Source organism: Sander vitreus, chromosome 11, assembly GCF_031162955.1.
Source record: "Sander vitreus isolate 19-12246 chromosome 11, sanVit1, whole genome shotgun sequence".
NCBI classification, from domain to species: Eukaryota; Metazoa; Chordata; class Actinopteri; order Perciformes; family Percidae; genus Sander; species Sander vitreus.
Window position 1 is genome coordinate 23,322,792 of NC_135865.1, and position 11,365 is coordinate 23,334,156.

General features: G+C 38.6%; 1 protein-coding gene across 2 annotated transcripts; it reads left to right on the top strand.

Annotated features, from left to right (window-relative positions):
• Nucleotides 1-4,453: 4,453 nt before the first annotated feature.
• On the top strand, nt 4,454-9,168 carry eaf2 (ELL associated factor 2). 2 transcript variants are annotated; one of them, XM_078262407.1, is made up of 6 exons: nt 4,454-4,649; nt 5,099-5,193; nt 5,517-5,653; nt 5,996-6,174; nt 6,382-6,618; nt 7,383-9,168. In XM_078262407.1, the coding sequence occupies exons 1-6, from the start codon at nt 4,463-4,465 to the stop codon at nt 7,424-7,426; spliced, it is 879 nt and encodes a 292-aa protein (XP_078118533.1). In that variant the 5' UTR covers nt 4,454-4,462; the 3' UTR covers nt 7,427-9,168. The 2 variants fall into 2 exon arrangements, with proteins under 2 accessions (XP_078118533.1, XP_078118535.1); XM_078262409.1 differs by lacking the exon at nt 4,454-4,649 and adding an exon at nt 4,686-4,809.
• Nucleotides 9,169-11,365: the final 2,197 nt, after the last annotated feature.

Consider the following 11,365-nt stretch of genomic DNA (forward strand, 5'->3'; position numbering starts at 1 on the left):
AAACACACACAACACCAACACCCTACTTCAGGTGCATTGAATGGAGCCCCCGTGCATGGTGTCAAAAATACAGCAACAATAAAGCAAAAATACTGGCTTCATCAACCAGACATCGTTATCTGCCTTCTGATTTTATAACAAAATACAATTAGTGTCATTTAGCTACTTACTCAGAGAGTTACTTTCAGGACGCTTTCACCTCCATCCCATCAGAGAAGAAGTCAGGCAGCAGGTTGAACACTCGCTGCTCCTCAGATTGAAGGGTCTGATGTGAGTTGCAGACCGGGAACCGTGCAGGCCGGACGGTAACGGCACCGACATAAAATCACACACAGGTTGGATGTTCATTCATTCTCTGTCCTTCCCCTCGTGCTGATTTGAGGGATTTTTACCGGAGGATCCCGGATACACGACCTCTTTCTTTTGCGGGGTTCTCCTTGGGAACTGTGCTGCCTTCAAGTAAAAACAGTAAAATCACCCTCGGTTTTAAATCTGGAACATGTCTTCTTTCTTCACCTTAAAGTCAGATAATATCGTGGCAATGGTGTGATTTAAATAGTAAATATAGAAATAAAATATTGTTTTGCATGTAGCCTAAATACATTTAAAAGACAGTCCAAATGCATTCAGAATATGTGCTCATAACTGCAGAAATTCCAATGCCATTTTTGGAAACAGGCTCAGAAACTTAGAAAATATTGTCTGTTTGTCGGTATACGCGTGTTATGATGAGCAGTTAACAGGTGACGTTTTTGTGGAGGTGACTATTAGGGATCCTAATACATTTTTGGCCCAACCACATTCCGTTGGATGTTCATAGTGTGATTTTTCTATTTCCGATAGCAAGTGAAGGCAGCACTTACCATAGGACAAACGCTCAGGGCTCTGATCTCACTCTGCTCCTGATTGGCTCAGATTAAAAAGGCTGCCTGTGGTCACACTCAGCCCATATGTCCCCCTCCTCAGCCCAGATCGTGGTGTTTCTCTCGCCATCATTCAGTCCAGTCTGATGTGTCTTCTGGCTCCTCTTCTTTTCTACACTGAGTGGCCAGAAAAAAGAAACATCTGTACATTGTAATACATACATAGAGTCCTTTATAAATAGCAATGGGAAAATGTGATAACTGAAAGTAGAATCATAAGGTTTAATATGTATTATGTACACTCTGTAGCATATATATCAGGATTAGTACTGTACATAACATACCTTTGTGAAATTTGAATAACAACAATGACACTAGTGCCAAGAAGACTTAACACTATCTAATGCAATCCAATACATTTTTTTAAGAGGAGCTGCTTCTTTTCTATAAATTATTATCATAGTCATTAGGATAACATTTGTGGTGTTGCATTGGATTGCATCGACTATGTTCGCTCTTCCATGCATCTAAATGTGGCGGTGGACAAACTATTTCTTAGGATTTAAGTCAGTTGAATAAAACAACACCTCAAAGTACAACATCAACATTCTTAACATACACTTACTGCAGGCAAAGCTGTGAACTAAAGTCAGATTTAAGTCACAAAAATGAGGACTTCACTTGAGGCTTGAAAGTAAAAACATTGAGCTCTCAAGTTCTTATCTAGACTAGGACAAGTCTTCAGGATTTGAGACTTAACTTGAGATTTAGTATTAAAAGATTTGAGAATTGACTGGGACTTGCTCCAAAAGACAGCTAAAAACAGCTGATTGTGGTTATTGTATCTCACATACTGTAGGTGTTTGCTGTTCCAACATTTGCCTCAAAAATGACTTCACTAATATACTAGAAATGTAATAATGAGAGAGCAGAATATCTTTTTTTTCTCTTCCTTTATTTACAGTCTCATTGAGATTAGTGAGTTCTGGCCAAGAAGGCAACGTAAAAGCATTGTTACAACAATAATATAATACAAACAACAGGAAGAGGCTAACAAACTGTCACACACTCCAAAAGAGCATCATTCATAATATTAAGTTGAGATTACAGACATGAGCTGCTTCTTCTACTCTGGCTGAGTAAAGACTGCTTTCACCACTGCACCTATCTTACAACCTGGGAACTCTCCTCCAACCTCAGTATTGGTAACTTGTGGATAGTTGCTTGGAAACACTAAACCTTACCTCCTCCAAGGTCAGCCACCGCAGTAATTGATAACAACCACTGTTTACCTCTCCATGGAAACAGACCCCTGGTTTCTTTTCACAAGGGATACAGATACAGTGAAACAGGATTCCTGTCCTTTTGCGATCCATCTTGGTCAAGCACTAGCTATTTTGGGATTCTAACCACACATAAAATGAAATGCGAGCCATTAAAGTCAATAGGATTGCCTGAAATAGCCCTATCCTGTTGTACTAATCTTTGTTGTCCCCTTTTGAGACCTTTCCTACATCTTCATACTCTGAATTTTTTATGCAGCTGATGAACTTTACTTTGATTCTTACTCTATAAGATGGAGGTCAAAGGTGACCGAGCTGGCTAATGTAGAGCCCCACTGTCTGTTGGGTACTGCTCTGTTGTTTATTTCTATTTCAGATGATCCACCACTTTTCTTCCATACCTGATTACTCACCGAACCACCTGCACACAGGCACATAAGTAGAAAGGAAGACCATGTTTTGACAATGGTTTATACTATACGCTTGTGTAATCTCGACATTCCACTTGTCTTAGATGTTGATCCTTTAATGTTTGAAGGCAGCAGAGCATATGGTCTCAGTAAAGTGCAGACAGGGCGGGAATTTAGGGGCTTAGGAATCATTAACAGTTTGAAGAAAGGAAAACAGATTATTTTCACTGCCACGGGGCTCTTGGAGCCCAGAACCCCTGCAGCCTGTGCAGCTTGAAACAGCACTCAGTAAGTATTGCTGCAGCAGTTCATTAGTCTCTCGTTGCCAGACCTGCAGGACATATCTACTGTGTTTGAGCTTTAAGCTAATTTAGTAATTAGGTTTAGCTTAGCCCAGTGATGCTGCTAATTTTGTGTAAAAGGTAGTTTGTCAATGTTGGGACCTGTGGGTTGAGATTCTATTTGCTATGGACACTGACATTTTGAATGTATTCTATTTGTTTATTTGTAAAGGAATGTTTTCAGTGATCAACAGAAAAAAATAGTAACATGTATCTATAATAGAATTGATTTAATCCCGAAGGAAATTATTGTGCAGTGGCACCTTTCTTAAGAAGGTTACAAGTTTTAAAGTGAAAAACAACAATCTAAGTAAAAGTATGAGCAATTATATAAAACATCAAATAACACAAGCACAGATAAAACAAAGAATACATCAAGAAAATGAAAGACAAAATACTCTAAGCACATAAAAATATCATGTAGAAAAGTAAAAACTAAAAGTAGGGTTTTAAAAGATATTTTAAAGCAAATAAAGAAAAGAGACAAAAAAGAAGAAAGAAATGTAAGTGAGTACCGTTAGGCTCACTGTCATCTGTTGGCGCTGGCTAGATATATAACAGGGACACTAACATTTTGATAAAACAACAAAACCTATTAAGTTAACATACAAACAAGCTTACTATCAAATATATATCATGCACAAAACAGAATGTACACATGCACCATAAATAATACCACAGTAAATAATAAATTGATATTTATCTTGGTTTTATTTTTTGAATCTTTTAAATACACTATCAAGAACATAAACTGTGTTTCTCATTAGTTTCAATGGGAAATTGAAGTTTGCACACACTGCCAGAGTTTTTACACACAAAAGGCACAAGGCTCTCCTGCTATATCAGCAATGAACTCATGAGCAAGACAGGCTTCTTTATATTTTGGATTTGACTGATGTGTTTGCTTAATGAGCATCACCTGTTTTTCTTCCTGTCTCAAAAATCTTTACATATTGTGTTTTACATATTAATTTGCTTTCTGAAAAATAATCATGCCAACCTAGATTTTGCAACCAGTTTTACTCTATAGGGTCTGTTTGTAATAGTATTAAGAGCTAAGTGGATAAGTAGACAACTGCGTCTATCACACACGTATCTGAAATAATTATGATAAATTCTGTTTAGCATCCATACTTGTTAACATTTTATTGAATCTTTCATGATGATTATCAAGACCCAAGTCTTAAATACTGTATACTATTATAGCGAAGAAACCATATTTCTTCTTTCGGTAATCATAAGGGTAAATGTACCGATGTACAAATTTAATTAAACCAGAAAAATGTTAAGGTTTGGGAAGGACTTAGATAATCTTGCCTACAATAACTACAAATATAATAATTTAGTATTAATGTCTTTATGCATCATTTTTATAGTGTCCAGTCTTGTTATGAATGTATCTTTATCTCTCCGAAACACAGACGGAGCATTAGAAACCATGACATTTACCATGTAGCTGCCCCGTCATCACGAAATCTTGATTAACAGACGTTGAACAAATCAGACAAAGGAAACGGTCCGCCTGACCAATCATAACGAAGAGGAGGCGGGACTTAACGGTACCAATGAGGTGTCCAGGACTCTGCCGTACATGGTTATCGGATAAAAAAGAACAGAGAAAGTTTACAGCTCATGAAACTATCATCAGAATGAATGGGACGGCTTATTCCAACTTTGACAAGCAAGAACATGTATTGAAATTAGGAGAGACGTTTGAGAAACATCCTAAAAGTGGCTACCATACAGTGCGATGTAAGTGGGATTTTGAATCATTCGGATACGTATGGCTTTTACAGTAACGTTAGCTAAAAGTAGCATGCTAGTTAGCTTTGTAGCTAAAAATTCCGAAGGCTGCTGTATGTAGCCAGGTAAGCCGCCTCGTCAGTCCATTTGTATCCGCCTTCCCGTTTAAGTAAGTTGACACTTCTGTATCCCCTTGGTCGTTTTAATAAGTTAGTTAACTCTCAACTGTTAAAAACCGTGGATGCTTCAGCTGTCAAAATGTTAGCCACTGTTAGCATTGCGTCAATCTGTAACGTTACACTACCACCATCTAGTGGTAAGGGTAGGCAACTGCGGAAATTAGGGTCCACCCGTTGTGTTTTGTATTCTACTAATATAATAATGCTGCTGTCCTTAATATTGCGTATATTATATATATTTAAATGTTAATAATATGTATTAATACTGTTCTTGTACAGATGACTTCAAGCCAGCCTCCATTGATACAACATGTGAAGGGGAGCTTGAAGTGGGCAAAGGAGAGCAAGTCACTATTACTTTACCCAATTTAGAGGTTAGTGTTTGATGCTCCAAAGCGTCTCTTCACCAGAAATATGTGTGTATTTTTTTTTAAAGTAGTAAAATTTGAGACTTTATTTTTGGTATTTGGTCAAAAGTCTCTGGGGGAAAGGGGACAAGTATGTTTATTGGCTCACTGACGCTAATGAGATTTGCTCCTTAGGTAATGATATTTGGTATTGAATGACAAGGCATTATACAATACTCAATGCTACAGAGGCAATTAGGTCATTGCCTGAAAGTATGGAAGTTCGGTACCCAGCCCTAGACTCATGACTGCAGTATTTCTAAGGTCCTGCCTGTGTTGCCTTTTTGTAGGGTTCAAGTGCTCCAGTAACAGTCTTCAAGGGGTCAAAGAGGCCGTACATGAAAGAGTGCATCCTCATTGTGAACCATGACACAGGGGAGTACAGATTGGAAAAACTCAACAGCAATATAGCTGTGAAAAAGACCAGGTGGGTTAAACAAATAACTTACAAATCATGTTTCTACTGTTCTTTTTATTCCATATTTCTTCAACACATTTTACCATCTATGATTTGTAGACGTGTATGTGTACATGTTTACATCCACATGTTTTAATGTGCATTTTTGGCATAAAAACAAGTCTAAAATGCCCTGATGAATGAGTTACTGTAATCTTGTCACATACTTTCAAATATGTTCTTATAAAGGGAGTTGGTGGTTCACATTATTTTATTAAATTTGAGAAAATTCTTTTTAACTTTTTTACTTGTACTTTCATAGAAACATTCTACCTGACTTTAATTATACTGTATATATACGTGCATTCCCAGGGCTGAGGGCAGTAGTAAGATCCATTCTCGCCTGGAGCAACAGACCAGTCGCCTGAGCCAGCAACAGCAAGTGAAGAGTAACAACAGCAGCAGCAGTAACAAGACCTCAGCCAGCTCCAAGAATTCTCCTCCCAAAGATAAGACATCCCCAGCATCTCCCATGGACGACATCGAGAGAGGTAACATGGTGTCAGGCACAATTTCTTCAACTATTAGTGGCTTTCATGAGAATTTATTTTTAGCACATTTGCAAATTATGTAACATTGATTGGGTCAGTGATTGTGTTTGACTGCTTGGTTTTATTTAATGTGCACTCTTTCCCATAAATGGGGATAATTATGAAGCTTTTTTTTTTTTATCTTTGTGTATATGCTTCTGTTTACAGAGTTGATGGCGGAGGCTCAGGTCATGGACCAGCTGAGCAGCGGTGACAGCTCCTCAGATTCCAACAGCTCCTCGTCCTCCAGCAGTGATGACAGCTCCAGCAGCAGTGACTCTGAAGATGAGCGAACTTCTGCGCCACCCACAGCCCCAGCCAACCACAGCATGCCTATCCTCACCACCAGTGCCAACACCAACAGTCGCAACCAGGAGAGTGGAGGAGGACTCATGAACACACTCAGTGAGTAGCCCCTCAGCTCCATTTGTGGATGTAATGCCAAATTTCCACTGCATGGTACCGCTCGGCTGGACTCGTTTTTGGTTCCAGGTACTTTTCTTAATTTCATTTTCCACTGCAGATAGTACTAACCCCCTCAATGTAGGCGGGATTCTTAGCTGGTCATCATAGCGACGCTGCTTGAAACTACCTTTACATCATCTTCAGCGCCACACAAACAGTGTGTTCTCTCGCTGACAGAGACACTTTATCGGCAGTCACGGGATCACAGATGACAATAAACAGTAATTGTACATAGTCAAACACTATAAAAACTGTACTAAATTTAGTACAGTCTTGTGAACGTTATCTAAATTATTTAGGTAGTGGAAATGAACAAGGCCTTTTTTTGAGTTTTATACCCTTTTTGCAGATTACACTCCATTACTTTTTATCTTTACTTTAGTCTTTTGTATAATTTTAACTTCCAAAACTCACAACCCCTTTTGCAGTGTATCGTAAACTTGTGTAAAGTGGAGGATGCACCACAGGCACCAGGAAGAGTCTGTGAAAAGTTATGACACTCCCTTACTGAATGTAATAACACATATTTGATTCTTTTTTCTAAAGTTACAAAGTGCTTTAGATTAGATAGGGTAAGGTAGTGGGTATGAAGAGACAGAGACTCATACACTGTTCAAAATGTATATGCATTGATGTATATGAATAGATGTCTGTAAACGGTCTTTAAAACTAATTGTTTATTTTGCTATCTACTTGTGTTGCAGAGAATGACCTCCAGTTGAGTGAATCAGGCAGTGAAAGTGACTGAACACAGGGACGTCTGTGGACATCAGGAGGATTTTCAGTGAAGAACTGGGTACAGACCTGTCAGTGTCTTGCTTCCTTTAATGTGGAAACTGTCATGTCTGACAGTACATATTCACAATTCTGCTAGCTAAATATAATTAGTTGCTTCTCCGCCAACAAACTTCAAATTTTATGTCACGTTTATTGCTTCATGATCTTTTTTTGTTTGTTGTTGTTGTGTGGATACTGTATGTCAAAGAGATATCTTAGTTCAGAGTGACGTGATGTAGTTGGTGTAAGAGAAGCAGTAAATTATAACAAACTATCCGTAATATTTCGTCTCACTGGATGCACATCTGTGGTTAAACTGACCAAGCATATCAAAGGCAGAATGATGAGCGTTCATGTGGATGTTTCTGCACACCAATCAGTTATCTTAAACCACCACTGGAGTTTCTTCATTTCAACTTAGCAATATTAGGAATTTTGCTGTGCCTTAGGTCAGATGTCGGTTAATAGCTTTAGTTCAGCTACATTAGTTTCTGATTGGAGACATTAATCTGTTTCAACAGATTTTAGGATGAGCCACACTCATATGACTAATAGTTCTTTTTTTAAAGTTAGCTGTAGAGCCTTTTGCTTTAGATTACTGAAATCCAGCTGCAGGACAACAAAATATTTTCATTTAAAGATGCATCAATTAAAATTAAAATGTTGGCAGTGCTTTGGGGGCAATGGAACAAGCTTAAAACATAACATTGATGTATTCTCTCCTTAGAAAGTTGTAGCAAAGGGGTAGCAAACTGTTGCTTATTTAGACACCCAGCAGTCACAGATCAACATTAGCATTTATTTGTAGTTGTGTTTCTTGCAAACTGAAGAATGGAAGTCAAATATTCACTCTCCTTTTAGCTCTGTGCTGGGTCTTCACTAACTGCATTAGAAAATAATCTGTCTCTTTAGCTGCTAGATGCTCCACTATGTCCACCAGCTAGTTGCTAACTCTGTCTCTGTCTGCTGTTTGACACTGGGTGGGTAGTGTACAGTTTTATCAAAGTGTTTTGGCAGATAACAGCTGCCTGCTGTGACTGGAAACTGGGTGGATGAGAGCGGAGGTGTTGGCCAGAAAACCAAAACAATGAGCTGAAAGACACTTAAATGCTCTGTAGAGCTTCAGGGCAAAGGTGGGGGATACGTTAATATTGATTATTGCAGCTTTATGTTTATTGTGATATCTTAGTATACAAGTGATTTCTGGCGAAGTAGTGCACTAGTACTCAGTGAGGGTCATGCTTTGTAGCTTTAAACCTGCAATACTTGAATCTAATAATTTATATTTCAAAATATACTCGACCAATGGTGAATTGAATATATTTTACATATAGCCAAGCAATTGGTGGTGCAAGTAAGTATGAACTGTATTGCGTTAAACAAGCCAGATGCTTTGATACTGCACCTCAATGTGAGTCTTAAAGAACTTCATGTGCCTTTTGTTATTTGCCTCTGCCAGTTATAACATAGGCCTCTTCTTGTTTTTGTCACAAGCCCCATATCACTGAGCTGTCTCAGCAAACAGGGAGCTGCTATTTATGTCTCAGCATTTCTTTGGCATCCCACCTGACTCATACAGTGAGAGACTGAGATGAAAGTCATGTCTTAAGTCAATAATATGTTTTAGCCTTAAGGAGAACGCTGGCCTTAGAGCATCATTTGTAAACAGTTTGAGAGTAATTTCTTTGTAGAAAAATAAAGATTTTAAAAGTTTGTTTTGTGCGTATGCATTACTATTTTCTTTCTTTCACGTTATTCTGATCACACAGTACTTTTTTGTTTAAAAATTGCACTGTGCCCCAACAATATAGAGGCGCCTTAGTCTGTTGTCATGGTGAGCCTGAGGTCTCAACAGGATATCCTGGACGTCCTCTTCCTTCCTTTTTTATCTTATTTTTTTCCTCAAGGGGGAGATTGAACATACATCTGGAAACACTTTGAATACTATTATGATGGTCCCAATTGTGATTGGTCTTGTTTAAGAGAAGCAACAGCACCTGGATTTTGATTTACTTGATGTACAGTGGTGAAGGGTTTTACAACCAGATTTTCCCTATCTTAAAGAAAAGTGGTTGTGTCACCCTCTTTTGGCAGCATGAGGCTTGAATGCTGCATTTGTAAATGTATACACACTGATATGAAATAACCCTTTAGTGATCCCAGGCACAAATACAAACCAGAGAGAAGGGTAGGAACAGAACAGACATAGTAAATATATATGAGATGCTTTATAAATATCAGTGGTGGAATGTAATTAAGTACTGTACTTAAATACACATTTGTACAACTCCACTACATTTATTTTACTTTTTTTACATAAATCCTTATATGATAAATTCATACTACTAAACTACCCAGTAGTTATCTACAATGGATATGCTCACATCAGTGGTGATGAGCAAAGCATCTCCAGCTCTTGACCAGTGGCTCAAAATAAAAAGTTCAAAAGATCTTCACACCTTTACATGACTTTGCACTACACATTTCTGCTGACTTGGGCCTTATTATGTAATTTAATTGTACTTTAATTTTTTCCAGTAATTTGTTGATAAACAAATGAGAAATTGAGGTGAAACGCAATCATAGGCAACATTAAGGATACATGTGTTAGACTGACCATATACTCAGAAGTCTGTTCTGAGTGCTGTTGCTCAACCGACAGCGGGTGCAACGTGAAAACTTCAGGACATGTAAAGTAGTGTCTACCCTAGAAACATTACATGTGAAAACCTGTGTGGTTCTCTTTGGCAGTGAGCCTGTTAATCTCTTTGAACATCTACCAGAAACTGAAACGTATACCCTGGAGCATTTTTATGGCGCTTTTCCATTACATGGTACCTGCTCGACTCGCCTCGACTCTACTCGCCTTTTTTGGTTTTCCATTACGAAAAAAAGTACCTGGTATCTGCTAATATGTACTTTTTTTTAGTACCACCTCAGTCGAGGTTCCAAGCGAGCTGAGCAGATACCAAAAGGTGACGTGAAAGCGACAGACGGGTGTCCTGAACAAACCCGCTATTTTTACGGTTTAACCAGCTGTTTTTTTTGTTTTTTTTTGCTGCCTCCAGCTTCATTTGAAACTAAATATGTATTCTGGCTGTGTCAACAAAAACACACCTTCCACGTTCTGTGTGTGTGTCACGTTAGGTCACGGCAGTTTCCTGCGGCGCCGCTTGTTTTACAGTTCTGCGGATGCTCCAGGTAGAGCTTTCGCCGTAGCCTACACACACATGCTGGCTCGACGCACACACCAGCGCACAAGTATAAACATCAGGCCACTTTTACATAGGCTACGGCGAAAGCTCTGCGTGGAGCCTCCACAGAACTGTAAAACAAGCTCAAGTGGCCCGATGTTTATACTTGTGCGCTGGTGTGTGCGTCGAGCCGGCATATAAGACGACCAGCCACGCTGAGGCGGTACTAAAATCTGCAATGGAAAACGGACACCCAGTGTGTCGAGTCGAGGCGAGTCGAGCAGGTACCATGTAATGGAAAAAACGCCATTAGTCTTGGTTGGTTGCAGAAGCCTTTATACAACTTTTCTATAGAGTAACAAGGTACATAACATATATTTCAATTGTTCCCACAAGTTGACCGCTCACAACATAAAACATATTGATTATATTATATAAATTACGTTTACCCCTTAATCTTTTTCATAAACGTTTTATGGTCACAACCTGGGCAATAGATTTAAGTTGTAAGGTGCAAAAAATATATGTAGAACCACGGGGGAAAGCACATCTATTTTAGTAAGGTGCTGTCTTCCAGGTCAGACATCAAAGGGGAAATGAAAAAGAAGCTGCTGAGGTAACATTTTCATTTTAGAGGGTCATCACAAGAAGACATATTTTACTTAGCCCTGCAGATGGTTTGCCTTACATGAAGATATAAGTCTCAATTTCTGCCT

Coding starts and splice junctions, on each gene's coding strand:
- eaf2 (XM_078262407.1), top strand. CDS start 4,463: ATGAGGTGTCCAGGACTCTGCCGTACATGGTTATCGGATAAAAAAGAA. Junction 5,654..5,995: donor ATAGCTGTGAAAAAGACCAG/GTGGGTTAAACA, acceptor GTGCATTCCCAG/GGCTGAGGGCAGTAGTAAGA. Junction 6,619..7,382: donor AGGACTCATGAACACACTCA/GTGAGTAGCCCC, acceptor CTTGTGTTGCAG/AGAATGACCTCCAGTTGAGT.